Source organism: Anopheles gambiae, chromosome X, assembly GCF_943734735.2.
Source record: "Anopheles gambiae chromosome X, idAnoGambNW_F1_1, whole genome shotgun sequence".
NCBI classification, from domain to species: Eukaryota; Metazoa; Arthropoda; class Insecta; order Diptera; family Culicidae; genus Anopheles; species Anopheles gambiae.
Genome location: NC_064600.1, coordinates 16,023,711 through 16,051,053, shown reverse-complemented (window position 1 = coordinate 16,051,053; position 27,343 = coordinate 16,023,711). Strand labels below are relative to the sequence as shown.

The 27,343-nt window shown below is 47.0% G+C and overlaps 2 protein-coding genes across 3 annotated transcripts; one reads left to right on the top strand and one right to left on the bottom strand.

Annotated features, from left to right (window-relative positions):
- Window positions 1-514: 514 nt before the first annotated feature.
- On the top strand, window positions 515-8,981 carry LOC1277374 (pyridoxal-dependent decarboxylase domain-containing protein 1). The gene is made up of 7 exons (XM_316831.6): window positions 515-819; window positions 909-1,832; window positions 1,919-2,200; window positions 2,281-2,349; window positions 5,713-6,383; window positions 6,464-6,778; window positions 7,509-8,981. Exons 1-7 carry the CDS (start codon window positions 706-708, stop codon window positions 7,885-7,887), a joined length of 2,754 nt encoding a protein of 917 aa, XP_316831.6. The 5' UTR covers window positions 515-705; the 3' UTR covers window positions 7,888-8,981.
- Window positions 8,982-12,839: 3,858 nt separating this feature from the next.
- On the bottom strand, window positions 12,840-26,980 carry LOC1277373 (protein tweety). 2 transcript variants are annotated; one of them, XM_061649711.1, is made up of 6 exons: window positions 25,001-26,978; window positions 23,629-24,114; window positions 23,159-23,541; window positions 20,324-20,596; window positions 20,006-20,110; window positions 12,840-19,912 (listed from the first exon to the last, which is right to left on the bottom strand). In XM_061649711.1, exons 1-6 carry the CDS (start codon window positions 25,142-25,144, stop codon window positions 19,573-19,575), a joined length of 1,731 nt encoding a protein of 576 aa, XP_061505695.1. In that variant the 5' UTR covers window positions 25,145-26,978; the 3' UTR covers window positions 12,840-19,572. The 2 variants fall into 2 exon arrangements, with proteins under 2 accessions (XP_061505695.1, XP_061505701.1); XM_061649717.1 differs by lacking the exon at window positions 20,006-20,110 and having other exon boundaries at window positions 19,573-19,912; window positions 25,001-26,980.
- Between the last annotated feature and the right edge of the window lie 363 nt (window positions 26,981-27,343).

The following is a 27,343-nucleotide window of genomic DNA, read 5'->3' as shown; positions in this document are numbered from 1 at the left end:
TCGACAAAATCGGCAACACACGACAGATGGCATGCTGTTTGTCTCGCTCACGCTCACACGTCCGCAGCCGGCTTGACAGTAAACAGCTGACGTACAGCAATTTTGGGAATAATTGTGCCAAGGGTGTCGAACCCGCTCCCATCGGAAGCAAGAAGTAAACATGAACTATTTTTATCATATATTTTTATACGTTATACAAACTTATTCCGTTCTACTTCATTTTACGTTAAAAGCAAGTAATTTGAGAAAGCTTTCGTTGTTTAATAAAAGTTTGGAGAAAAATGATTTTTTTGCAATTATCATGAGAAGCTCCGTGCATCGAAATCGGTGTCAACAATTTATCCTTTTTTTCGTATGCGCTTCGATAAGCTTCGAAAAATAATCTCACAGTTTTCCACTGGTTATTTTCATTTTTTCCACACTACAGTAGCGCCGAAACACTACAAAGCGAGTCAAGCAAACCGGTCAATGTTAACCTAACCCGTACGTCAACCCGCGCCGTACGGCTTATCCGTGGCGTTTTGCAGCCCCCGACACGGCTGTGTATTGGTTTCGATGACGTTTTTGCCACATAAATAATCCCGTACCGTTTCGCACAGAGCAAAAGTGTCCGTGCTTTACTCACCCCGCCGCGCCGAACGCAGACCTCCCGTGTGTTTGCGTGTTTTTGTGGCTGTTTTATTTTAACCCGTAGGACGGTGCCGGATGAAGGAACCGGAGGTGGACGGGGGTACGGGCCCGACCGACCCGGGCCAGGAGGAACCGTCGATGGCGACGCGAGAGGTGCAAACGCAGCAGACGGAGATAGCGGCTTCGATCGTAAGAGCAGCGTCATCAGCAGCGCGCCTCCTGACGTGGGCCCCCCGATCACTGACAACATTCTTCTCCCCTCCGCTTTCCACCGACAGGTTCGGTCCAGCTTGGCCGAGATTGAGACGCAGGCCTCCGGCATGCTGAACCATCTGGAGTACGTTCGGGCAGGGCAGAAGCAAGCGCAACCGCAACCGCAACCACAACCGTCACAGCCACCCACGTCACAGCAGCGGCGCGACTCGTCGGAAGAGTCCTCCGGGTCGGCGTCTGCCGCGTCCGGGGTGTACGGGCTGGAGCTGGCCCGAAAGCCGCACGCCGAGGTGCTGGCCTCGCTGGAGCATCTGCTCGCCACCCTGCTGCCGGAGGAGGACGGCGGCACCGACCAGCAGGAGTTTGTGCTGCCGCCGCTCGACGAAGCGTCCCACCTGGCGATACTGCAGCATTCGACCGCCGCCTACCTCGGGGCGCTCGAGCGGCACCAGCTGGCCCGGGTCGTGTCGCGGCTCGCCACCGACGCGGCCCGGTGGCTCGGGGGGCTGTTCAAGTTCGCCGACTGCCACACGAACTACTGCCGGGACGAGGCGGAGTGTACGCTGCAGGCGATACGGCTCGCTCTGATCCAACAGCAGGGCGAGGCGAGGGCCGACGCGCGACCTCCCACCGCCGCCCACACGATCTATCTGGCCGACCTGGCCCAGCTGTACACGGTGCAGCATGCCTGCCGGTACCTGGGCCTACCGCTGTCCTGTATTCGGGTCGTGCCGTGCCAGCGGGCCGAGGACGCACCGGACGGGTGCGGCGGCCGGATGGACCTGCAGCAGCTCGACAGCATGCTCACGATGGATGAGGCGGCCGGGCGGCAGCCGCTGCTGCTGTTCGCGACCGTCGGCAGCCCGCTCACCGGCGTATCGGACGATCTGCTCGCGCTCAGCACGATCTGCGCCGCCCAGCGCATGTGGCTGCACTGCCAGGGGCTCGGGCTCGCCGGGCTCGCCCTCACCGCCACGTGGATGGGCAAGGTACGTTTCACCAGGTACACACAAATTAGGATTTTTTTTTAAAAGAAACAACGGGGTACGGAACCCTTCTTCCCTCTGTTCTTCAGTCGAAACGTATGCCCAACTCATTCACGCTCAGCCTTAACAGCTGGCTCGGGCTGACCGGCGTACCGTCCGTGCTGGTACACAAACCGAGCACGATCACCGCCAAACCGAGCACCGTCTTCGACAGCGACCCGATTCTGTCCAATCGGGTGTCCTGCCTGAGCGTTTGGGCGGTGCTGCAAGCGCTCGGCGCTGACACCGTGATCGAGCGCATCTTTTCCGCGTTCGACTCGTGCCAGGCGCTGGGCAAGATATTGCTACAATTCGAGGGAATTAATGTGCTGGTATGTTGTTACCTGTTTTTCGTCTGGTAGTTTTGTTAATCGCTGTTGTCGTCTTTTTTTTATTACGCACACACACACAGAGCAAAGTGGCAGCTCATGACTCCAGCGACCAGTATCGATACTATCTTGAAGGTGCTGCCAATTACAATGTAAGTATAATTTAATTTAATTTAATTTAATAATAAGTAATATTTCATAACGAAAACAATCATTGGATCTGATTGCTAGGATTTTCAAATAACAATTCATTTACTTTTTTACTAGATTCCTCAATACAGAAGTTTGAATTAAACACAGCAATTATGAGCAGTACGCGCAAATCGATCGAATTATCGAATTTGATAGATTCCTTTATTTTTTGTAACTATTTTAGTGTTCCATTATATGGTCCTGTTGAATTTCATTAGTGGAAACACTTTTTGGAGTTTTCCATAGAATGTCGCTTTTACGCTCAAGTGCAATAGCGTAAAGTAGAATAGTTGATTAATGAAATACTTGATTCAAAAATGCAACTGAAATGGAACTATGGAGGTTTGCAATCATTTATAGAAAACATTCAAATAATTAGAAGAATTGTTCAAAATCATTATGGATTTTTGCAACCTGATTTGGAACGCCGTTTCATCGAACAACATGATCTTTAAGCTATTTAGAAGTACATTTAATGGTACAGACAGACTAACAGCGGTTGTTGAGCCAAAGGAGAAGAAAAAAATATATAAATTACCGTACACTATTTACTGGTGGACATCCAAACATTTGATCCTATTTAACTATTTCTTCTGCGCTGAAACATTTTCTCTATTATTTCAACGTTTTCAAAGTAAAAAGAACGTGACCAGATGAAGCTAATTTATGAACAAGGAGACTTGTTAATGTAAGACAGAACGGCGATGGATAGCTAACAACATATTTAAAAGTCAAATGTAGCGGACCGCTAAAACACTAAGCGATAGCCAATATAAGCGCCTGCTGTGCTTATTATTTTCATGCAAATTAGTTGATTTCTTTTTTATATGTTTCATAAATATGTTCACATTTGAAAATTTAAAAAAAAATCCCCTGATTGTTGTTATAACCCTAGTGTCAAGCACCGCCTCCCTGGGTAGTCTTTGCACTTTTATTTTTTAATATCTTTTGATAGAAAAGTCGTACAGACTTGACATTCATAGAATGCCTGGAAAATATGTTTTACACTACTTCGTTCAAAAAATAATCATATTTTTAAATATATTTTTTTCTTCTTTCAATTTGTACCCTTTACCAGTCTGCGACGGCCTACACGGGTAGGATCACGCATTTTGTATGGGAGATAGCTGTTTTGCGGATTCAAAAGCTAATAACTTTTGATCTGCTTGTCGTATTGGCATGAATTTGTTTATTGTTTTGTTTATTTGCTGCATCTTCTTGTTGTTTATCCCAAAATATTGTTTATGAAATTTTGAAAAAAATCCATTCATTTTTCCTCAAAAAAATATTACGACCGCCTACACGAGTAAGCCAAGCATTTGGTATGGGAGTTTGAAGTATTGGAGATTGTAAAACTTATAATTCTCGTCCTAAAAAAAATATGTTTGCTATTTTTTAAGTTTTTAATAATTTAATAATACTTTAAATGAATTTTTAATGAACTTTTCGGCCAAATTTTTGACAACATTATTTTTATTGAAATGTTTTCTTTTTATTAAAAATTGCATAACAAAGACGTTTTCGCCTAATGCATTATCATTCGTCAACGTTATTGTATTATGAACACCTAACATCTAAAGGCACCTTGTGGTACTAAATTTATCGTTTTATTTAATTCTTCTTCTTCTATTTGGCGTAACGTCCTATGCGGCATGCCTCCAGGCTTTACAGGCTTTCGAGACTTATTCAGTTTCACGAACCCGGATAATAAGTCCTTGCTACGAGAGGACGGCCCATTCTAGGCTTGAACCCATGATGGGCCTTTTATTGAGTTGTCAGCTCACACGACTTAAAAACATACCTGTCGAGATAGGTTCAATCCGACCCGACCCGACCCGACCCGACCCGAACTCGCCGCACCAACGGGTCGGAGTCGCTTATGCTTTCTCGCACCTACCGGAGTCGTTGCACCCACTGAACCTACTTGTACCTTTCGGGTCGACCCGAACGACTCCGGGTCGCTTACGGATGGCTCCGACCCGATAGGTTCGGATCGACCCGCCCATCACTAGTATGAACTGCCTCCCGTAGCCTTTACAACTCACTAAAAAATTGAAAAAAAAAACTCTAAAGCCTGTATAGACCGGTATGACGACGTAAGTTGTTCGGCAAACAGAAAAAGAACGCGCTGATTTAAAAAAATACTATACCTTATTCGTAAGTTAACAACATAACGCAAATTTCTGACAACTGTTGTCTAGAACGAAAATTATAAGCCTTACAATCCGCAATACTACAAACTTCCATACAAAATGTTTGGCTTACAAAAATGAATAGAAAAACAAATTTAAAAATTACATAAAAAATATGTTTCGTTAAACAACAAGAAGATGAAGCTTTGATAAAATATTGAGGACAATACAACAAGCAGATCAACAGTTATTAGCTATTGAATCCGCAAAACTACAATGCCACATACAAAATGTATGGTTCTGCACGAGTAGGCGGTAGTAGAAATACGGTGTAAATTTGTTGGCATAAAATAATTAAATAGAAAAACAATTTTCAACGTTCTAGAAAACAAAAATTAGTTAAACAATAAGAAAATTTGTTATTCGTTATTTGTTATTTATTAATTAAAATTCAGCGGACCGTGAGTGGCCCACTTGAAGCGAATTCGCTTACATTCATTACATGAAAGTCACGTTTCGGTCATCGATTTGTCACGTTCAGTCTTAAGTAAAATAATTAACACGTTGGCCGGTCTCATGGTACAGTCGTCAACTCGTACGACTTAACAACATGCCCGTCATGGGTTCAAGCCCCAAATAGACCGTGCCGCCATACGTATGATTGACTATCCTGCTATTGGGGAGGGGGGGGGGGGGGTGATCGAAAAAGTCACTGAAAGCCAACCCCACAAGTGGTACAGGCAGGCCTTGACCGACAACGGTTGTTGAGCCAAAAACAAGAAGAAGGAAGAAGGTCGCACGGATCAGAGGAGCCAAAGCGAGTGCGGCGTCCTCCACGTCGAGTAGGGATCTCGGCGGTACATACATGTTGAGCTTTGAAAGAAGCGCGGGCGAGTCGAATTCGATTGTCAAGAAGTTCCGCGACAAACAGCCTCTGAGCGTTGCAGTTCCGTTGCTTCAATGTCTCGATGCCAAGCAACTCACAGCGTCCCTCATAGTCCAGTTGGACACTCCAGGAACGCCAATGAATGGTGCTGTTTTCGCTGTGAAATAAGCGATAGATTCAGCGACCGCTTAATTCGATTACTGTTACAGCAATATTTTGTTAATCTGGTAAAATCAACTCATCATGGAAAAGATTTGAAAAATTTATTCCATCGTAATCGTAATCATTTCCGTTTTTACTCTTAGATGCTGTTCGACCATAGTATACCGGTGCTACTGTTCCAGTTCGATGGCCACACGGATACGCGCAACCGAACGGAATCGGAATCTGACCAGGCCCCAGCCAAGGTGACCACTACGACTTCAACCACGGCAGCGCCAGCAACATCGCCGCCAGAAGCGACCGACGAACCGAAACCGGCATACCAAACCGTGGAGAAAAACCCCTCCAACGCGCAGTACTACGATCGGCTCAACAGCTGGCTCGGCCAGATACTGCTGCGCGACTGTGGCCAGCTCAGCCTGGAAATGATCGAGCACGAGCAGCACGGCATCTGCATCCGCTACTGCCCGTTCGTGCCCGGGTACGGCGAGCAGGTGCCCCGGCTAACGCCCGACCAGCTGCTCACGTTTGCCGGCTGCATCGAGACGCAGATCGAGATACTGCACTCCACCATCCGACACCGGGCCCGGTTTCAGCAGCTGGTGGCGGCGAGCGGCGTCCTGCGGCTGATCGAGCTGCACGACTGGGCCGGCCTCGGCGGCGTCTACTACGTGCCAGAGGGCTGGGAGACGCTCCTCACCGACCAGGCGAAGGGTGAGCTGAACAAGCTCAACACGGCGCTGGTCGAGGCGCTGCAGGCAACCGATAGTGCATTTTCCCACGCTGAAAGCAGCGATGGGTTGATCTGTGTACGGTAGGTGTTGACAGGGCTGAAGCGTGTGCATCGAAACTTTGCATATATAAAGCTTGTCTTGTTCTTCCTCTTCTCCTCAGCTTCGGCATGGTGACCAGCGAGACGGATGTTGAGGAGCTGCTGGAGCTGGTCGTGCAGACGGCGCGCGTCGTGCAGGAGAACTCCAAAATTCTCGACACGATGTCAGAAATCCTGAAGAAGGGCATCGAGGCGGCAACCATCGATCTGCAGCGCGAGGCGGAGGAAAAGCTGTGGCAGGAGGGCATACTGCGACAGGTGCCGCTGGTTGGACGGGTCGTCAATTGGTGGTCCCCGCCGGCCAAGGAGACGGGCATGAAGGGTCGCAGCCTTAATCTAACGCAGGGTGTCGTCGAGAGTACGGAAAATATTTACAAGTAAGTCTATTTTGTTTTATGGCATACAGGCAATACAGGGTTTCGAATCAAATACAGGGTTTTCCGAGGCAATCTCCAATATCAACAACATTTTTCATTGCTTGCAAGATGTCTTTCAACAGATGTCAAATGTTGTATTTGCATCACAATGAAATTTCAGTCCTTCCAAATGATTTTCTACACGTTTCAAGCTGGATTGAGTTGTGACAGTTCTTTGTGGTGTGTTGAAAATCATGTGTAAGAACAAAAACTGTATTTTGATTCAACAACACCATTTGGCAGCTGTTGAAAAACATCTTGGTGGGGGTGAATATTGATGTGCACATTAGAAAGATGCTTGGAAACCCTGTAATAGATTGCTGGAATTAGCGATGGGTAAAATTAGTAAAAATCCGGAGTCGACTACGGTTTGTCTCCGATAATTTCGGAACCGACTCCGGAAGGTAGGTCCGCCCACCATTATCCGGAGTCGTCGGGAGGCGGCCGGAGTCGTCCGTAATCGTCCGGAGTCATCCAGAGTCGGCCGTAGTTGGAGTCGTCCAGAGTTGGTCAGAGTGGGCCTTCGAATCAATGGCCTGAATACGAAGTACAAGCAAAGTGAAAGACAAAAAACACAACGAAATGAAATGCCTAATCACAAGCACATTGCACCGGACGGCTTCATTTTAATGTTTACTCACTTTATCATGATCTGTAATACCATCTTATGTCCTCTTCCTCTCTCGCTCAGATACCATATGCAGATGACGCCGAAAACGTCGCACCAGCTGCCGGGTAACAAGGCTCCACCGGCACCGCTCGTACAAAAGGCAATCAATGCCGATCCGGACGACCGGTCGGTGCAACATTCGCGCAACGCTAGCTCCAGCAGCGAGCTGTCCGGCGTCGGTGCTGGCCGCACGAGCTTGCCGGCCCTCGCCAAGTCACCCCACTCGCCGACCGCCACGCAACCGCAGGAGCAACCGACGCCTCCTCCTCCCTCTTCGGCTGCTTCTCTTTCCGTCCCGCCAGCGACGAAGCCCGTATCCCCGACTGGTACCAGCAGGGCAGCGGTGGAACCGCAGCCGACGACGCCCACGCCGGATGGTGGTGCAACAGCCGAACCATGAACCGTTACGCAGCACGCCTGAAGTGGACAACACGAAACACCGTTCACCGACACCACCACCACCACCAATAGCGGAGTTCTCGTTTACCAAAGCTTTTCGTTTTAAACAATGTTTTTAAGTTCCGCGTTCCCCTTTCTCCTCGATCGTTCGGGATCGTTCCCACTTCTATGTTTCCCTCCCTCTATGTCCTTGCTTGGAAAACCATTCCGTTCTAGATCGTAATTGAAAGCAACGATAGCACGAAGGCTGAAGCTGAAAGCTCCTCGAGTTGATTCGTTTTTATTTGTTTGGGATTTTTTGTGTTTGTGTTTTGTTTACAGCGATGCACATTATGCTTATTTAGTGTTAGATGTGACGGTACGAAAGTAAGTAGGTACGACTAGCACACAGAGAGGCCATGAAATGAAATATGTGCAGGGCCTTCTTCAACCCATTAACACAAGTGAGGGTTCGGTGGTTGCAGTATTCCAGAACCGATCGATCTCTCACACACTGTGTGTTTAGCTTATTGTTAACGTATTTGTTTAACATATTAGTTTTAGCGTTAAATAACACAATCTTGCACCTTATAACACACACACACATGCATACACTAATACCAATATGTATTGTAGGTTCTAAAAGCAGGCACTATATAGATTATGAGAAGCATGATACACAGAAAAAAACACACACACAATGCAGAAAAAAACAATAGAATTTTACAATGGGAGTATGTTTTAACATTAGTTTTTTCATCCCGCGCCACAGCGTGCGCAAGGAGGGGATATGCTTTTCGCAGATTTAAAGGACGTAAACTTTGTAGCACATTGGATTAATCTGAATGCGTCGACGCACAGACACAACTCTTACGATCTTGTAGCAATAATAAACAAAGCATACATACAAACACTGACGCGTGTTGCAGAAAACAAGCAATATACCTACGAAGATATAGAACGTTAACACAACACACAACAGATATACGCATACATTTTAGAAAAGGGTGAGGAAAAAAAAAGAATCGAATCACTTTTTTAAGTAGCAATACAAAAAACAAACCCCAATAATAGTTGTTATTAATAATACCGGAAGTTGAATTACTCCTCCACGGACTCTTGCTCTGTCTCTCTCTTTCTCTTTCTATCTATTTCACACTACAAACTCCCCTGTGGGAAGGATGTTTTCCTTCAAATTTCTTCCAGAATAAAATAAAAACAGCTCCACACTTGGCTCCGCTAAACATCCCACAAACATAGAATATTTAGTACGAAGCAGCTACTACTTTTTTCTCACCTTCTCTCTGGATCTTTCTCTAACTATCTCCTTCTCCAAATCCCCATTTTCTCACAAGCAGTTGTTTGTTATGAAGTATTTGTAAATAAAAAAAATAATGAAAAAAACGCACGTTGAAACTGTTTCATTCTCATATCTCGCAGGTGACTTCTAAAACTGAAAAATGGGCCTGATCGTCGACCGAGACACGGTAACTAATGACCGGTCGGACCCGTCATTCAATTACATGTTTATTCTTTACATTAAAAGGTACGTTTTTCTTATTAGTTCACAATTCAGTGCCTAATCAACACAAGACAGTGCCAAAATTTAGGCTTATTCAAGCAAGCCGGTTGGAACGGAAAAAGCGTGGTAATGCGAGCAAATATAGATAAAACAAAATTGTGTGAACTGATGAATTAAGGAGGTTTGAATCCTTACTGTATTTTTCGTATTCGTAGGCCATTGATCCTAGAGTACCATGTGCGGCCATCTACTTTAGATCACCGTTGGATCCACACAAGTCTGCACGTCCTCAGAAAGCTGCAGAATCAACGCGCTACAATTCTTCGGTGCATAAAATACAGTGAGTCCAAAACGAATTTGTCTAGCAGAATATTTTACAGGAAAAGGCGATTCATGGCCGCATTAAAGTAATGATATCAATTCATACGATTTGCTAAAAATTAAGCGTTACAAGAGTGCAATACCAACTAAACGATTTAAAAACATAAAAAGATTTCAACATCATTTGACGAGTGCGTGTGCACAAAAAGTATTCGTCTATCTCACTTTTAGCGTAATATTCCTATTAATAACATTTATGTAAATTGCACGATCAGGTTTCTGAATGCAATTAAGACTATTGTTGAGCAGTTAACGAACGCGCTAACGCGTTTAAATATCGCATTCCCGGGTCACGTGGTCATGTTCCATTAAATAATTGGTTCTCAATATTTAGAGTTTACTAAGCCGTTTACACCATTTTGGTTTCGGTTGGTTTGGTTTTTTGGGCAGATGACATTGCTATGTATTCTCACGCTCGCCTGGCATTGAAACATGTGATACTTTTTAAGTATAATTTCTCAAGACTGGGATTCGAAGTATTTAAAACATGCAAGAATATATTGCCCTCTTTTACTATCGATTAGAATCATTTTTATAGCTCAACTTTCATCAAGTTATCATGGCTCCATGATGTAACCGTTACACGAGATTTTGCTGTTGTATCTTAGTAGTCTGTTTTCGCCATACTAACCGACGTCCGTATAACCTCGGCGTGTTGAACTTGTTTCAATCTGTTAAGAGAGCTTTTTTTAAAAAAAATATATTGCTGTATTAGATGATGTTTATTACCACATTGGGCCACTTTTGGAGGAAGTGAAGATCCTCCCCGTGGAGGAGGACGAAGTAAAAATTGAACAGTAAAAAATCTTCACTGGTTACTGGGTACATTGGAAATATTACTAGCAATCTTTCAAAAAAAAAGTAAAAACTCACACTTTCAAGCCATAAAATGGCCAGATATAATGAATGACCCACCGACAGAATGTTACCCATTTCTACCCCTTAACTCATTGGCTATCGCTAAATGCACAGATTCTTGGGTTTATATTTGGTTTTTGGACACCACTCCCTCCGATAGATTGTCATTGATCAAGAATGGTTGGTTAGTGCAGTGGTCTTTAACTTGAGGTCCGTGGCGTCAACAAACGTGGTCCGCAAAATAATTTATTTTGGTACAAGAACAATGCATTGCTTACTACAATACATATCATTTGTTTTTTTACCCACAATCAATGTTTAACTGTAAATTGGTATCTTTAGAATAAGATTTAAACATTTAAATGTATTATATATATAATAGGTAATTAGTGGCAGATCTAACGTTAGGCGGACTAGGCGATCGCCTGGGGCCCCGCCGATTTAGGGTATAGTATGCCGTATGTATTAGATGTATGCCTTATGGACAGAGTAGGGCCCCGGAAGGATGGACGTTGGGGCCCCAAGGCTGGTGAGTCATTTGCACTCCTCCCCCCACCCACACATTTAAGCCTGTGACTGATTTAAGCTGTGTGACTGACTGACGATCGTATGGACTTCAAGTTAACTATTCGAATCTTCCAACCCAAGTGCCCGAACCCCTCCCCCCCCCCCCCACGGACACCAGTTACCATTTACAGGGGGCCTCAACTCGTCTTACCACCTAGGGCCCCCCATACCCTTAATCCGCCGCTGTAGGTAATGTATAAGATTTTCTCCATCATGCTCCGTTCCATAATCTCCCCCTACTTTAGTGCCTTTCGGGCCGCTAGAAGTGCAATTGAAATACCACAAATGCATTCATTTTGAATAGAGTCACTAGTAGTGACTCTGTATCATAACCGGATTGGACTCCGGATCAGTCCAGATCAGTGTGAATGAATATCCGGATGGGTCTGAATGAGTCCCAACGAGTTCCGTAGAATCCAGGCGAGTGGTTTAGATTAGCGCTGCAATTGCTAATTCCCAAAATGACTCTCCATTATCATTCAGACAAATATCGATGAGTGCGTTCGCTTTCCAGTAAGGCATCGAATATGTACGATTAACTCGAACAACCTTCTCTCTGTTTTGAATATTTCTTTCTTGCAATGATATTTAACTTTTGCGTCAGATAAAACCCCTTTTTCCTTGTACTTCCCGTATGCTTCCGATCACATTAAGTCAAAAGCAGTAAGGCTATTTCAATGTCATCTGACGAACCAAATAGATACATCAAGAGAAAAAATGCCAAATGTAAAAACCAACCAAGGAACCCCATGCTGCTCGTGAGCCGTACTGAATCGGGGAATGAAGGGGAATACGTACATTGACTGCTGAGATCCAGAAGGCATCAAGCCTGCACGAAATGTGAGATATATTGCATATTGATCCGCGCAGTAGTCCTCTACGGACACGAGTCATGGACCATCCGAGCGGAGGATGCAAACGTTCTGGGCGTGTTTGAGCGACGCATCCTCCGGATCATCTTTGGCGGTGTGTTCGAGCATGGAGTTTGGAGGATGATGAACCACGAGCTTGCTGAGCTGTATGGCGAATCGAGCATCCTGACGGTGTTGAAGGCTGGCAGGATACGATGGCTGGGACATGTTATGAGGATGCCGGACTCATGCCCCTCCAGAAGAAGGTATTGAACAGCGAACTCCAGTTTGGCATAAGGCGCAGGGGAGCACAGCGAACTCGATGGCTGGATCAGATGAATCGAGACCTGTAGGAGATCGGGTGTCTACATGGATGGGAGGCTGCAGTCAGGGACCGAGCATCCTGGAGAATCATTGTTTAAATGACCGTGCCATGTCACATCGACGTGCAGTATCGTGAGTAGGCCAACAAGAGAGAGAGAGAGAGACGTTTAATTGTGTAAAACTCTTTTGTTTTGTTTCGGAAAAGATTCTTGTCGTGTAATGCATTCAGAAAGGTCCGCAATTATTTTTTCGTTAGTGTTGACAAGAAGATTCGTGTTCAAGGAATCGTTACGTGTGCGGCAGCCTATTGTGTGACCAAATTTTCACGAGGAGTGAAACTCGAGGTTATCAATGGGTGAGTCGATTCGGACCTTCCCGTTTTAAATCCTTGTATAAGCGACTAGCAATTCGTCAAATGAACGAAAGGAAAATAATAACAAAAGACAGACCCCCGCTGCTCATTGGCGCAAGCACGGTGTTGTATTTAGTTTTCGTTTTTTATTTTAAATCATTATACCATTTCCTCACACTTTTCCAGAGAAGCTAATGGTTTGTCTTTCCTTTCAGCAATGTTCACATGGGGTTTCGTATTGTTTCTTCTTAGTTATTGATTAGTTGCCGTAGTACTGTTCCGGTCTTTCTAGTTACCCTGCCCTCTTCCACTTTATCCTTGGTACAATCAACTGTTCTTTATTGACTTCCTTGTCGGAAAATGCGTGTATGCGTTTTCGAGCGTATGTGAGTTAGTGGGAGAGTGTTCTGGTTTTATTTTCATGGTCTGTTCGATGTGCAGTGTTCACCAATATGTTTTGCTACTTTATATGAATGGTTTCACTGTTTTCTCGCTGTTCTATTTCAGTCAAATTGTAGATTTTTCTCTGCCTGTTGGGTTTTTTGTTAAGTTTTTGTTTTTTGTTTTCTTTTTTTGAATTTATTTCAATTTATTCTCCTGCAGTATGAGAAAAATTTCTTCTGCTGTTAGAGCAACGAATATATGCGTTCAGCATTGGTATCGGATTTGCTGGACGATCTACTAGAAATAATACATGTTTTGCGAGAATACACCTTTACGCTTCAATTCGCGTTTTCACTAATAGGGTTACTGAGAGGGTTCCAAAGAACGCATTGATGTGTTATCCTCCTTCTTATCAATTCGTTTGTTATCTCTTTTCTGTATCTGCTCCCGCCCATGCCTACAAACATACGTTCAGAAGTATGTCTGTTATGTAAATTTTTACTAATCCGTAGCTTCCGCTTTGTGTGTGTAGGAATGCGTTTTGCTACATTTTCTCATCCACTGTTGTTTTCTTTCAACAGGAAATGTCATGTCCAGCTTGTGATGTTATTTTATTTTTATATAGTATATATTTATATACGTTATTTTATATCTATGTATATTAAAGATGAAAAAATGCTGTTTGTTTTTTGCTTTACTGTAAGTCGCTTCCTTCCTCAACGTGGGGCGAGGAAATGAAACGAACTTTTGTAATTCGCTGATTGACGATAATGGTTGGGGAACCGGGCTTGTCCAATGAGTGTGACTTCTTCCATGTTCTAATGCTGTTTGATGTAATGTGTGTATGACCTCATCTCATACATCCCTTTTCATGCTTACTGTATGTGTTTGTATGTGTTTTTGCTGCCCTCTTATCCCGCCCTCCCAGTTTCGTCTAAGTTTAAATTTACATGCTTGCCTGTTCCTTTCTCAACTACAATACAGGGGCGGTCCACAAACGGAGATAACGCAGTAAGGAAATATTTTACCAAACGAGACACGTTGGAATACAGCACAGCAATATGAGATAGGGGAGTAAGCAATATTGCTGTCCTCTCCGAGGCTATAAATTATGTTAATTTCTTTTTTTTACTTTGCATTTCCGTTCGTGTATGTTTTTTTTTGTTGTTGTTAATTTTTGTTTTTGGTTGTATACTACAAATGTACGCCTCAACAGAAAGAAAAGTCCCACCTGAATTATTTCTTACATGAAATCTTGGCATTTCATCGAGTTCCGAGTGCAGTGATCTTTAAGCGAGCTTAGTTAATTAATGATTGGAACATGTGAATTAAAAAACAAACAAAAAACATTGCAAGATAGTATAGCCTAACATCACATATACTTTCACGTACAGAAATCCGATTTTTGTCTAAATAAATCTGTTAAAAAACACACAAGAGCCCGCACGACCTGCCCTACTGACAACAGTCTGTGGGATACTAAGAGTAGCGATTGTTTCAGTTTACTGCCTGTTTGAGTGTCTGTGTGTGCATGTATGTCTCTATGTATGTGTTCCCTGCCATCCAATTGCCTTGGCGACACTTACTACCCACCACATCCGCACACTTATCATCGAGTAGCAGTCCGAAGCGTACTCCTCACCTTGACAGTCAACCACCTTCAAGGGTTGAATGAAAGAGCAGATGATGATGATGATGAAGAGGATGTGTGTATGCTGCGAAGGTGTAGATTTGTTCGAGGTGTAAAATTGTGCACTTGTTGTAGCTTGATTGTTTCCCTGGCCCATTTCCGTGGCCACCTCCACCTTCATCAGGGTGAATAAAAATGCAACTAGCCCATCTTTTCTCCATCCGTGGTCGATGTTGAGCAATTAAAGTTTCCATTACTTTGTTGTTTTTGTTGTGTTTGTTCGTTTATCAGCCTTTTTTCTACCATTTTTGTTTTGTTTTTGGTAGGTTCGTTAAAAAGTAAGTAGTGTGAGTGTCTTTTAATTGCATTTTAATCTACCGGCCAGTATTTCGTTGGTCGTTCCTTTTCGTCTCCTGCCTTTCCCCACCATCCAATAGAACACACATGCACATCCGGCAGTGAAGTTTGCCGTACATCACGCGTGCCGTACACCAGCCAGTGATGGCCAGTGTACTAGGTAACAGCTACTACCGCTCGATCTAGTGTACTTAGAGCACGCAAGAGCGGAAAGAGGTAAACAGTACTGTCTTTCCCCGAGTTACACGAATAATGCGTGCTGGAGACATTTGTGCTACTCAAATATCACGTAGTTCGGCCAAAATATTGTTGATAAAAGGTTATTTTCAATTAAATACAATTCAATTCAATTCAATTAGTACGTTGATGCACTTAATTACAAATTCTATACACATCGTACAGAAAATTCGATTATTTCTGTTCGATTATTCAAACTTTCAACAATAATGCAATTTATTTTGCATTTCACTATTGTTGGAGAAAATTGTACTGATTTGGCATATGAACTAGTGATGGATAAAATTGGCAACAATCCGGAGTCAAATCCAATCCGACTCCGATAATTAAGGAACCAACTCCGGAAGGTAGATCTCTCCAGCATTATCCGAAGTCGGTCGGAATCGCCAAGTGTCGTCCTGAGTCGTCTGGGGTCGTCCGGAGTCGGCCGGAGTGGGCCTACGAAACAAAGGGCTACGAAACACGCGCAAGGTGAAAGACGAAAAAACACAACGAAATGAAATGCCTGTTCACAAGCACATTGCACCGGACGGCTCCTGTTGAACCGACCGACTCTGATTCCAGTCGACTCCGGACGACACCGGACGATTTCGAACGATTCTGGCCAACTTTGGCTGACTCTCGACAACTCCGGACGACTCCAGACGACTACGGACGACTTCGAACGACTACGGACGATTCCGGACGGAACCAGTGGATCCCATTTTTCCAACTAGTGGAATCGTACTAACAAGAGTCGCAGTCGGATCGAAGTCGTGGATGTGCTCCAGAGAGCACATCACTAATATCAACTGTCACAATTAAAAGGTTGTGTAACTCGAGGAAAGACTGTACCGCAATAAAAGTAATCTGCTAGAGGCAGAGAGAGTGTGTGTGTGTGTGTGCGCCGTACAAAAGAGTTGAAGGTACCGTGCACAATCGCCGAACCTTTTCCGAACTTCTGCCTGCTGTCGAAAATTCGAGGTAACCGTCACCTGATTTAGTATTTCCGTTGATTTACGCGTAAGTGCTGCCGTTGGTTTATTTCGTGCTGTACGCACGTACTCGAGTTGTGTGTATGTGTGTGTGTTTTGGTTAGTAAAGTGCCAGTAGTACACCGAACAGCGTTGCGGTTGTTGTTTTTCTTTGCGTATCTGCGTGTAAAGAGACACACTTTGAGCCGTTTCGGGTAACAGCGTGACTGACACTGTCGTTCAAACAATAGTTTGCAGTTTGCAATTAGGCTAGGTACGCATCCAGCCAGCCAGGCGAGAATGCTGCTGTTGATACGACGAATTGGGTTGCGAGTGATTGTAAAATCGTTGCCTATCGGTCGCCGTTCTGTGCTCCCAAGCTCCGTGTCTGCCCTGTGGGGGGGGTGGGGGAGGATGGGGGTCTGTTAACTTACAGCGCCTACATATACACGTACATCCCTCGTGCCCCGGTAACTTCCTCGGTAACTCCCCTCTTTAAGCTATGACGTACAAACTGAGCAGGTGAGTTGAAAGATGTAAAAAACGAAAAAACAACGACAAAAAAACAAGAACAGACACCCTCACTCTTTGCACCTCTCACACCAAGTCCCGGGTACGGGCAGGACCACAACGTAACTTGCTAGCAAAAGGGAAGGGAATCATTCGAACGAAAGCCGCCACCGTACCGTTTCTACCACTAATATGCTTGTATATCTCTATAAAACTATCCTTCCTTAAGACGGGAACGATCGCCCCATGACACAGAGCAAGCCCGGGTGTGTGTTGTAGTAATGCCCAGTTGCCGCGTGTTTGATACTTGTCAATCCTTTTAATTCATAATTTGCATACAATTCCTGCCCGGTCGACTCGCGCCACAGTCACTCCAATTCCTGTGTTAATGTGTGTGTTTGCGTGTTTCTTCTTTTTTTGCCTTCCTCCCGGTATCTCGTCCGCCTCATTCGGCAAAATATCCCTAATCCTTACTGGGTAGTGTAGTAGTTTACGGTAATGTGTACGATAAGTGTGTTACGAGTGTTTTTGCGCTTCGCTACATGAATTCGACTATTTTGTTTTTAGTTTTTGGCCGCGTGTCAGCGTGCTGCGGTGAAGGACCTTTCCTATAACTTTGTCTCCATGTTTCACCGGAAACCGGAAAAGAAGATAAAAACAAGCCAAACTACGAAACAAACTGAACTCAACGACACAAACGACACTTTTGCATACTTCGAGGCGTAGTTGCGGAAAACAATGCGCCCAAAAGTATGCGATCTGCACAACAAAACCCTTCCGTTATGGCTTGCTCGAGCACTGTTACAGCAAGTTGAACAGATCTTTTAGTAAGCATCAATATTGTTTGCTGCTTTAATTGAACTTACGGAAGCAATTTTTTTTTTGCAACACGGAAATTGGTAACTTCTTTCTGAAAAAAAAATCCTAAACGAATGGGATTTAAGCCGTGCAGCAGAAGAAAAAGAAACAAAAAATGGCACCAAAATTAGGCGTAAGTTTGGCGCAAAAATCCTTCACGAACCAAGTGTTGCCCTTACCCGCCAACAAAACCACGCTCCACAGCCTACCGCTGACACGATGGATCCCACGACCGCTCTGTACACGATTCGCACGGGTTCGCAAAGGGCACCATGCCCTGCGCTTCCCCCCACCTTCCCCAAAAACACTAGCATTAGCATCTAATTGTAAGAATTGTTTTAACCTTTAGTATTCTCCTTACCGCACTAGTAACCGACCCTCTCTTACAATTTTCCTACAGCGCTAAGGTGTATATGTGTATGTGTGTGTGTGGGTGTGTCTGCCTGTGTGTGTGTGTTTGTGTGTGTTTCTATATATATTTACGATTAGCATTTGTTCGGTTTCGTTTACTGCCGCATCGCTTTCCGGTCGATTATTGTGTTCGTTTCCGTTTTTTTCGTCCTGTGTGGTCGTGTGTATTTGCCTGTAACAATAGTAGGTGTCTTGCTGTGTTGTTCGTTTGCCCACCGATTGGCATCCCGCCCAAGGGCACAATCGGGCAGTGAAGACCCTAAAGAGTTCCATCCTTGTTTTGTTCCACGTTTTTTTCTTGTTTGTTGCACTTCAGCCGCTTTACAGCTCGGTCACCGCGTAGAAGCTGTTCTCGTCATGCCCTGGCTTCTCCGCCAGGGCCGAGGTGTCGGCCCCGTTCGGGACGCCGTCCCCGTTCGGCTGGCCGGCCGCCCCACTCTCCAGCAGCTCCTCGCTCGTCGGTGGCGGTGGCAACCGCAGCCCCGGATCGTCCGGGTCGCTCTGCAGCTCGAGCGGCGGCGGGGGCAGTGGCAGCGACTGGATCTGCGAGGTGGTCAGCCCGGCCGTGCCGTACCCGGACGAGGAGCCGCCCGACGAACCGGACGACCCGCCCGTCACCGGTAAGGGTAGGGGAGGCGGCGGCGGCGGCGGCAGCTGCTGGGCGGCCAGGTCGGCCCCGGTGTGCTTGCCGTTCAGCCCGTTCGGCTCAATCTTGGGCGCCGGGATCGGCTTGAGCGTGGCAAACTTGCTGCCGTTCGGGTGGTCCGTCAGCAGCTTGCGCTTGACGTAGATGTCGTCCTTGCTGGTGGGCGCAGCGCCCGCCACCCCCTTCGGTATGTCCGGCAGGGGGCAGTTGATGATCGACGGCAGCGGCTTGCTGCTGTAGCCGGGCGTCGAGCTGAACGTGGTGGTGTTGGGGTTCTTGCCGCCAGCGCTGCCCTTGTCGGCCGGGCCGCCCTCCACACCCTTGCCGGGGGCTGGATGCGGTTGCTGCTGCTGCGGCTGCTGCTGCTGCTGCGATGCCGTTTTGCCGTTCGGATCGTACCGCCCGTACTTGGCGGTCGAGTAGATGTAGATCTGCTTGTCGGTGCCGGCCCCGGGGTCGGTCGTGCAGGCGTCACTGCCCGCGACGGTCGCCACCGGCTGGGGCAGTAGCGCCTTCTGCGGGTTGCGCAGCGGTGGCAGCGGGGGCGGCGTGTCATCGCCGTAGACCGGGGGCAGCGTCGGGTGGGCCCCCGGGACCCCTGCCGCCCCGTGCAGCTTGCGGTTGATCGTCATCGTCTGGGCGGGATGAGCGTGGCCACCGGCGTGCTGCTGCTGCTGCTGCTGGTGCAGATGGAGATGGTGGGCGGCGGCGGCGGCCGCCGTCGCCGGATCCAGCATCGCGCGCTGCTGCTGGAGCTGCTGCATCTGCAACTGCTGCTGCTGCGGCGGGTGGCTGTGGGCGTGATAGTGCTGCTGCGGGTGCATGGCGGGTGGATGGAACTTTCTATCGTTACAGGCGGCGTAACTTCAGTAGAAGTCGTTCGCGTCGAGCGTCTTGCAGTGCTTACTGAGGGTGGCGTACTTGCCGTTGTTCGGGCCGTGCAGGTGGGTCGGGCTGCTGTGGGACGGCAGCCGGCCGAGCGTGTGGGTGCCGCCGGCCCGCATCATCGCCTGGTGATGGTGCATCATGTGGGCCTGGGCCTGGGCCGCCTGCTGCGCCGCCTGGGCGTGGGCCTGCTGGTGGTGCAGCTGCTGCTGCGCCTGCTGCTGGGCCTGCTGCTGCGCCTGCTGCTGCATCTGGCCCAGGTCGTGCTTGGCGCTGCGGCCCGGATGCGCGATCGTGTGCGACCCGCTGATGACCGGCGGGCTGCATCCATACCATGAAACGAAACGAGAGCGGAAAGGGTGGAGAGAAAAGGGAGGGTTGAGCGTTTGGGTGCCCACTGGTCGCGCGACTTACCCCTTGGGATGATGTGGGAGTGTGCGAGTGTTCATGTTTGGATGGCTCTGTGGATGCAATTGGTGTGATACGTACGACTGCTCCTCGACCTGCGCATAATCATTTCTGCAAGAGAAAAACACACACACACACACACACACACGCGCACAAAACCATTGCCCCGATGTGGGTCGAGATGGGGGTGGGTATGGTGGGATGGTAGTGTGAATGGGATGATTTTGTTTTCGTTGTTGTTGTCAAATTTTACCCAATTTTCACCCTCCGGTTCATGTAAATGACTATATTCCCCATTCCCCCCTTCCCGTGCGCGCAACCTACCTCTTGCGGATGTAGATCCACGTATGCGAGTCGACCCACACCATGATGGTGAGCAGGATGGCCGCCATGAAGCTGGCGATCAGCATCAGCACCAGCCCGAGCAGGCCACACTCGCACAGGCCGCGGGTCGCCACGAGGTAGCTGTAGTGGACGGCGCGGCAGTCAACCAGCGCGGTCAGCCCGGTCAGCAGACGCTCGCACAGCTTAATGTCCGCGTTGACCGACCCAAGCTTGGGCGCTAGGCCGGCGTTCTTGAACAGTACGGGCGAGATTCTAGGAAGCGAAGCGGACGGAAGAGAAAGTACGTTAGTGTAAAAGAACAGAAAGCAGCAGACGACGAACCCCCTCCACCAGCTCAGGCTTGGCTTTGGGACAACAATGATAACTTGGCTTAATTTTTATCTAAAAGATCGATGTTTTAGAGTAAAACCTAACTGCTGAGTCCCTTATTGATTATTATTTTCATCAATGAAATCTATAATGTTGTACCTCCAGATGGCCATTTTCTATATGTATTTATGTAATTGTTTGTTTATTTTTTTATTTATTTATTTTAATTGATTTGAACGCTATGAATAAGTGAAGATTAATTCCTATTAGAAGCAAAAATTACTTTATTCAGTAAGTGGTTAAAGTGAGAGAAGAGGAGATGGGAACGGAAAGAAGGTACTGGGTTTTCCAAGTCACTTTAGAATGTTAACATTGTTTTTCATCGCGTGCAAAATTTTATTCGATATCACTGTGATATTTCATTTTCATTATAATAATTTTAAATTTCTTCACCATGATTTTCAACACTGTAATTGTCAACGGTTGATGCGATCCGGCTTCAAAGCACGGTAAAATAAATTAAAAATATTATTATTATTGGAAATTAGATATCAGAGTGATGTGGAATAACATTTTGCACGCGGTGAAAAACTATGTTTACATTCGAAAGTGACTTGGAGACCCCTGTATGACAATACTAGCGTCGACGTGTGGGGATAGCCAATTGAGGAGGGAGGGCAGAGGGATCTAGAAGGAACGTAGAAATGAATGGTAGAGAGAAGGTTAGATCAACATCGATAGTGCCTGGGATCGAATCAACAGTAAAGCAAGACTGAGTAATATGCCGTATTTTTTTCCTAAAGAATCACATCCCATAAGTTGACAACGGACTGGATATGGGGTAAAGGAGACTTTCAAGCCGACTCTCAAGCCATCTTTAAGGAGAGGTGACTTTAGAGGAGACCTTCAAGTCGAGTAATGCCTCTAATACTGGTAGGACTTCATATTATGCTGGCATATTTTAATAGAGGTCAAACTAGAGCAACATACAAAATTTTAAAGCAGCAAGCAGGATCATTGAAGTCAAGTGTTGAGCGAATTAGTAGGTAGATAATTTGGCTGATTCTACTAATGACGCTATCTATATGGACAGAAAAGGTTAGTCCGTCCTCAAACAGTAGGTTTCGAATTAGATTAACACGATTTAACTGCATATCCATAAACAAATAATAATATATCAACGTACTACGAGCACGAGAAAAGGTTACTACCGAGCATTTTTCTGAATACACATTTAAAAAGTTGTTCGAACACCAGCAGTACAAGGATTTAACAAACAACTGATGGGTGAGGCGATCCCGCTCAGTTGCGAATGGAAGAAAGATTTTCAAATCGTCGGCGAAGAGGAGATGGCCAGGACAGGACATAAGGATTGAACAGACATCATTTATGAAAAAAATGAAAAGAAATATGCGGATGACATCAATTTCTTTCCTCTGATTCTTTGTGTACTGATTGCGAAAGACTTCCACTCATCCTAAATTCATTAGTTGAATGATGTTCTGCTAATTGCATGTGCCTTTGTCCCTCTTTTACTCGTCCATATGCCTTCGATTATAAGCTACTCGATTTAACTCTGTCTCGTGTTTCCTCTATTTATGACCTTGGGACTACAGTTTATTGCCAGTTAATCTTCAAAAAACAGTTGGAGGATGTAATAACTAAATCAAATAAAACCTTGGGATTCATACTCAGGGCTTTACCTGATATTAGAGATCTTTCCTGTTATGGAACTCTTTACTGCAACCTAGTTCGTCCAATTTTGGACTATGACATGGAGTTCTGCTAGTATTGAGCGATGCACTAGACTAGGAAACGTCGATGTATCTTTGGCATACACAACTCCCTCTCTATGACTGCGACTACAATTATTTATTTTGCCATCACTAAGCCAGCACCGTCCTGTGAGTCAAGTTTTATTGGCGGGTTACTTGCTTCATCTATTGATACTCCAGATTTCCTTGCATATGTGTCTATATGTATCTTCCCGTGGCATCAGTTGATGTCATCCTTTAGACATTGTATTGTCATACAGGGTTTTCCAAGTCACTTTCTAATGTGACATTGTTTTTCACCGCCTGCAAGATGTTATTCCAAATCACTCTGATATTTAATTTTCATCAAAATAGTTTTTAATTTCAAATAAATTCAATCTGAGATGAAATGTCAGATTAATATAGATTTACATCTTGTTTCACATTTGAAAGAGACGTGGAAAACGATCCTCTGTTATCCTGTTTCAGGTAGTTAAACTACTTTCAGGATCTCTTTGAATTTAATTCGTCTTTAAATGCTTAGCTGCTCTTCTGCTCTTTTTCTTTTCAACAGTCTTCCTAATCTCTCTTTCTGTTTATGTATGCATATAAATGTATATATTTGTGACTTTTTCTACATCCTTGAATTATTGTAATTATATTGAAGTCAAGATACTATACTCAGTTAAACCTTAAAGCCAGACTGTGAAAGTAATAAAAGAATTAAATGAATTAAATGAATGAAACTCACTTGGACACGGTGCTCATCGCGTTGCGCGCATTGTTGATCGCGTTCTGCGACTCGCGCAGCCGCTGGGTGAACGGGTTCGAGCGGGAGATATCGCACTGCGTGTAGTAGAGCAGGATGTCGGCCGGCAGCTCGTGCGGCGCCTGGTGCACGAGAAAGTCGGCCGGATCGTTGCACAGGTCGCCGACGGCCACCGAGGTCGAGAGGTACAGGCCGGACATGAGCCACGAGCCGGTCACGGCCAGCAGCCCGCACACGCTGAACAGGATGAGGGCGCAGCGCGAGTGGCGCGCCACGCCGACCAGCAGCACCGCGCACAGGACGAGCAGCAGCGCCAGTATGGCGACCGTGCCGGGCCAGCGTATCAACTCCCACTGGTCTCCTTTCTGCAGCGAGACCAGACACAAAAAACATTCCAAACTCATAAAAACCCAAGAGATAAACAGGGACAGAGAGAGAGAGAGACAGCTTACCGTGAGGAAGTCGGTGATGGTCAGGCCCACCAGCGGGCGCCGGATGTCGTTAGCCGCGTTCTTTGCGATCGTAATGTTGCCCTTCGCGGTCAGCAGCGCCTGCTGCAGCTGCGCCAGGGCGGTCTGGTTGTTCGTCTTCTGGTCGAAGATGTCCTCCAGCTCGGTCAGCTGCTGCTGGATCTTCATCGTGAGTGTGTTCTCGAGGATGAAGGTTTGGTTGCGCACGGACGAAACTACGCCGTCCACCTTCCGGCCGGCCTGCAGCACCTCGAGCAGCCCGTTGTGCAGGTCATCGTTGCCGTACAGGCCGAGCCCGATCGCGGCACAGCACAGCACGGTAACGATCGAGAGCGTCACCTTGAGGCTGGTGATCGAGTGGGCCGGCCGGGGCTTCCGGTCGCAGCAGCGCGTCAGCAGGTAGAGCAGCAGCCCGAACAGCGACACTATCAGCAGGGCGGCCGGTATCGAGCCGAGGATTCCGAGGCTCTAGATTTGGTGGTAAAAAGACGAAAGGAATAAGAGAGAGAGAGAGAGAAAGAGTTAGAGAGATAAAGAGACAGATAATGTTAGTTCCAAGAGTCTAAAGCAGACATTCAACAGGACACAAATGTGTCAACATGAGGTCGTCTAACCGTTCGATTCATCCATCATTCTCACTGAAAGAGATGAATGAGGCCATTCAGTTCAAATTAATTATTATTCTTAAAAAAAAAACCGTTTCCATCCCAAAACAAATGACCCAAAAAGACATGGATGAAATGGAATTAAATTGCTCGTCACGGCACAGCCGCGGAGAAATCAATCAATCACATTAGCGAAGTAGGCTAGGCCGCGACATGTCGTCGTTGCGGTGCCAAGCATGGTCGGAAAGCGGGCACCAACGCCCTATTGCAAAATGCAAATCTCCCGCCCTCCCCAGAGAGGGCATACTGCCAAATGAGATCATTAGCAGCAGGTACAGTCGGTAACAACATTTGCCACATCCGCTTCCTCTTGGCAGGCAAGTGAAGTAAAATAGAACGCCAAAAAGAGTAGAAGAAAGTGCCGTGAGCGCACAACGAACTACAAGATGTATCGAACGTCCCCAAAGCGCCTTGAAGCACCTAATAAGCACGAGACGCTGTACGGGTTGCAGAAATTGAGGCGCTCCAGAAGCGAAATCAAGTGGATAATGCAAGGATAATGCATGCCACCACCCGAGATAGCGGGCAACCATTGTTGCATATTCTTGCTCTACCTTACTACCACACTCGCATGCTTGCTCTCTCTCTCTCTCTCTCTCTATTATATACACACGCGCATACTCACATTCTACGGTAAGAAAGAAAAGCAACAACAACAACAAAAAACGGTTCAATGCAAGTTTAATCACCTCGAGATAGACATCATTTGATGGGCGAAATGTGTTGTTGATCCGGTGGAAGGTGATGTTGTAGTGGGGCAGGGCGTGCAGCAGCTTCGCTATCAGCGGCACCCGATATTGATCGTCGTCCTCGGCCATCCCCAGGTAGCCCATGGTGGCGGCCGGGGTTTAGGAATGCTTCCGCTGCCCGCTAGCGACCCTTTACACCGGGGCAGACCGCGCTGTGCTGGCCGTCTTCAATGCAGCTGGTTGAAGCTGATGTAGGAGAGAGGGGAAGGAGGGATGGGATTTGTGCGGGAGAGTGAGGAGGAAAAGTGTGTAAGAGAAAGAGAGAGAGAGGAGCGGTCCCCTCGCTGGCCCAGTTTGAATGGTGCGGAGTTTGAGCTGATGGATGATGGACGCGAGCACAACACCGCACGGCCACCTTTGGTTCGGGAGCGCACTACGGAGACACTACGGGAGTTCACTTCCGTTTTTTTTTGTTGTTTTTGAAGCAGCCAGGACTCGCGGGGGAGGTACCACGACGTTTTCCTGTACCGCGGAGAGCGACCTGAGCTGAGCGGATGTCTTCCCGATGACGCACCAGGGAGGAGACAGTGCGTCACCAAATCCCTGGGATCGCTGGGTGCCTGGTCTGCAAGACGTGCCAGGCGACGGTATCGAACGCTGAAGAGGCTGCTCTTGAGCAAAACCTAACTCCCTGTGTCTGTGCCTCTATTGTCTGGGAACGCTTTTAAGATGTTCTCGCTTGCCAGCTTTTCGGCTTTTGAAGTTATCACTGCAGTGCCATTACTTCGGCACACATACACATACACACAAACGACACTCTTCTCTCACTGTGTCTGTGTGAGATGGCGATAAGCGGAGGCCCTCCTGCGCTGCTGCTACTCAGGATCTTCAATGTCCACGCGGGCTGCCGGGCAGATGTTTGCCCCGACGACCCTCCGGGGAAGTTGGTTCCGCGCCGCGGGTTGTCGCCCAGATGCTCGGCCACTGGGAATGGCTGTACGGGCTGCACACCCACACCCGACGACGGTACAAGGCTCTGCTGCTTCTCGTGCGATGACGGCTCACTGGCATTGCGTGCCGTGCCAACCACCGTTGCCGTTGCCCGTCGACTGCATCGCCGTAAAAAAAGGTTGTCGCCCCCACGGGGTCTCAGCAGCCTTCGTGCGCCATCGCCCACAGCTTTGACGGATGAATCACCGGGACTTACTCGCTAGGGTCTAGCAGGGAGGTGACGGTGTATGTATTTTTTTTTTTCTTGTATATTTCTTCTACTCCTGTAGGACAAAAACGCAAATTCTGTGCTATCACACACACTCACGGTACACGTACACAAGGATAAACACGCGCGCACACGCACCCAGGCTCTTTGTTGTGCGCACCCGAGGCGCGTCTGTGCGAGACAGCGAACGAACGAGAGTGAGCAGAGCGTCCTTTTTTTGCTTCTTCACTTCTGTCCCTTCCTGCCGTTCTGCTCCCTTTTGCACGGCTGCGAAATAGGGCGCAGTGAGCAACGCACGGGATTCGTGCTGTTCTGTCACGTTTTTTGTTGCACACGAATTAACTTTAATTTCAATTTTGATTGGAGTTCTGGATAAAAAAAACACTCCTGCAGGATTTTCACCGGGCGCGTTTTCTACAAGGTTCTGGTTCACAAATCACACCCCTTTTTTCTGCTGAGTTGAACGCAACACAGCACTGTTCGGGGACTGCACGCTCTGCCCTACTTTCACTACAGCACACCGCGCACGTACGTGCCCAATCGACGATCGTGTCACGAATTCGTACGTGCGTTTGCACGTTTTGCGTCCCAACGTCCCAAGGCAACACAACCGACCAGGAGAAACCGTGCGGTACTCGCCTAAACGCAAACACGTCGTCGTCGTGCTGGCGTTGCCTTCAATGCTCCGGTCACACCCTTGTTTTCTTTTTTCGTCATCCTCCGACGGCGAACGCTGGCTTGGGCCTGGAAGTCTGGACTGTGGTCGGTGCTGCCTGCCTGCCGTGCCAGGATAACTCGGGCTGCGAGAGCGTCCCTGACGAAATTGCCGGAGAGTCCGAGCGAGCTGGCGAAGGTGTGAAGAGCGAGCAGACAGAACAATGCTGAATGAGCGGGAGAGTGAGAGAGACATCAAGCAGACATGTCTATGGAAGTTGAGATTGCGAGAATACCCGGCTCGGCCACGGAAGTGAGAACAGAGAGTGGAAAACTACGGGAAGTACGAAGGGATGATAACAGGAATAGAGGGGTGTCGTTTTTGTTTGCATAGAAGGGAGTTGTAGGGTAAAGGACCTTTCACATACTCTCGCTCTCTCGCTCAAACACATACATACACAATGACATCT

Coding starts and splice junctions, on each gene's coding strand:
- LOC1277374 (XM_316831.6), top strand. CDS start 706: ATGAAGGAACCGGAGGTGGACGGGGGTACGGGCCCGACCGACCCGGGC. Junction 820..908: donor CGGAGATAGCGGCTTCGATC/GTAAGAGCAGCG, acceptor TTCCACCGACAG/GTTCGGTCCAGCTTGGCCGA. Junction 6,384..6,463: donor GATGGGTTGATCTGTGTACG/GTAGGTGTTGAC, acceptor TCTTCTCCTCAG/CTTCGGCATGGTGACCAGCG.
- LOC1277373 (XM_061649711.1), bottom strand. CDS start 25,144: ATGGGCTACCTGGGGATGGCCGAGGACGACGATCAATATCGGGTGCCG. Junction 24,115..25,000: donor CAAATGATGTCTATCTCGAG/GTGATTAAACTT, acceptor CACCAAATCTAG/AGCCTCGGAATCCTCGGCTC. Junction 20,111..20,323: donor TGGATCTACATCCGCAAGAG/GTAGGTTGCGCG, acceptor TTTCTCTTGCAG/AAATGATTATGCGCAGGTCG.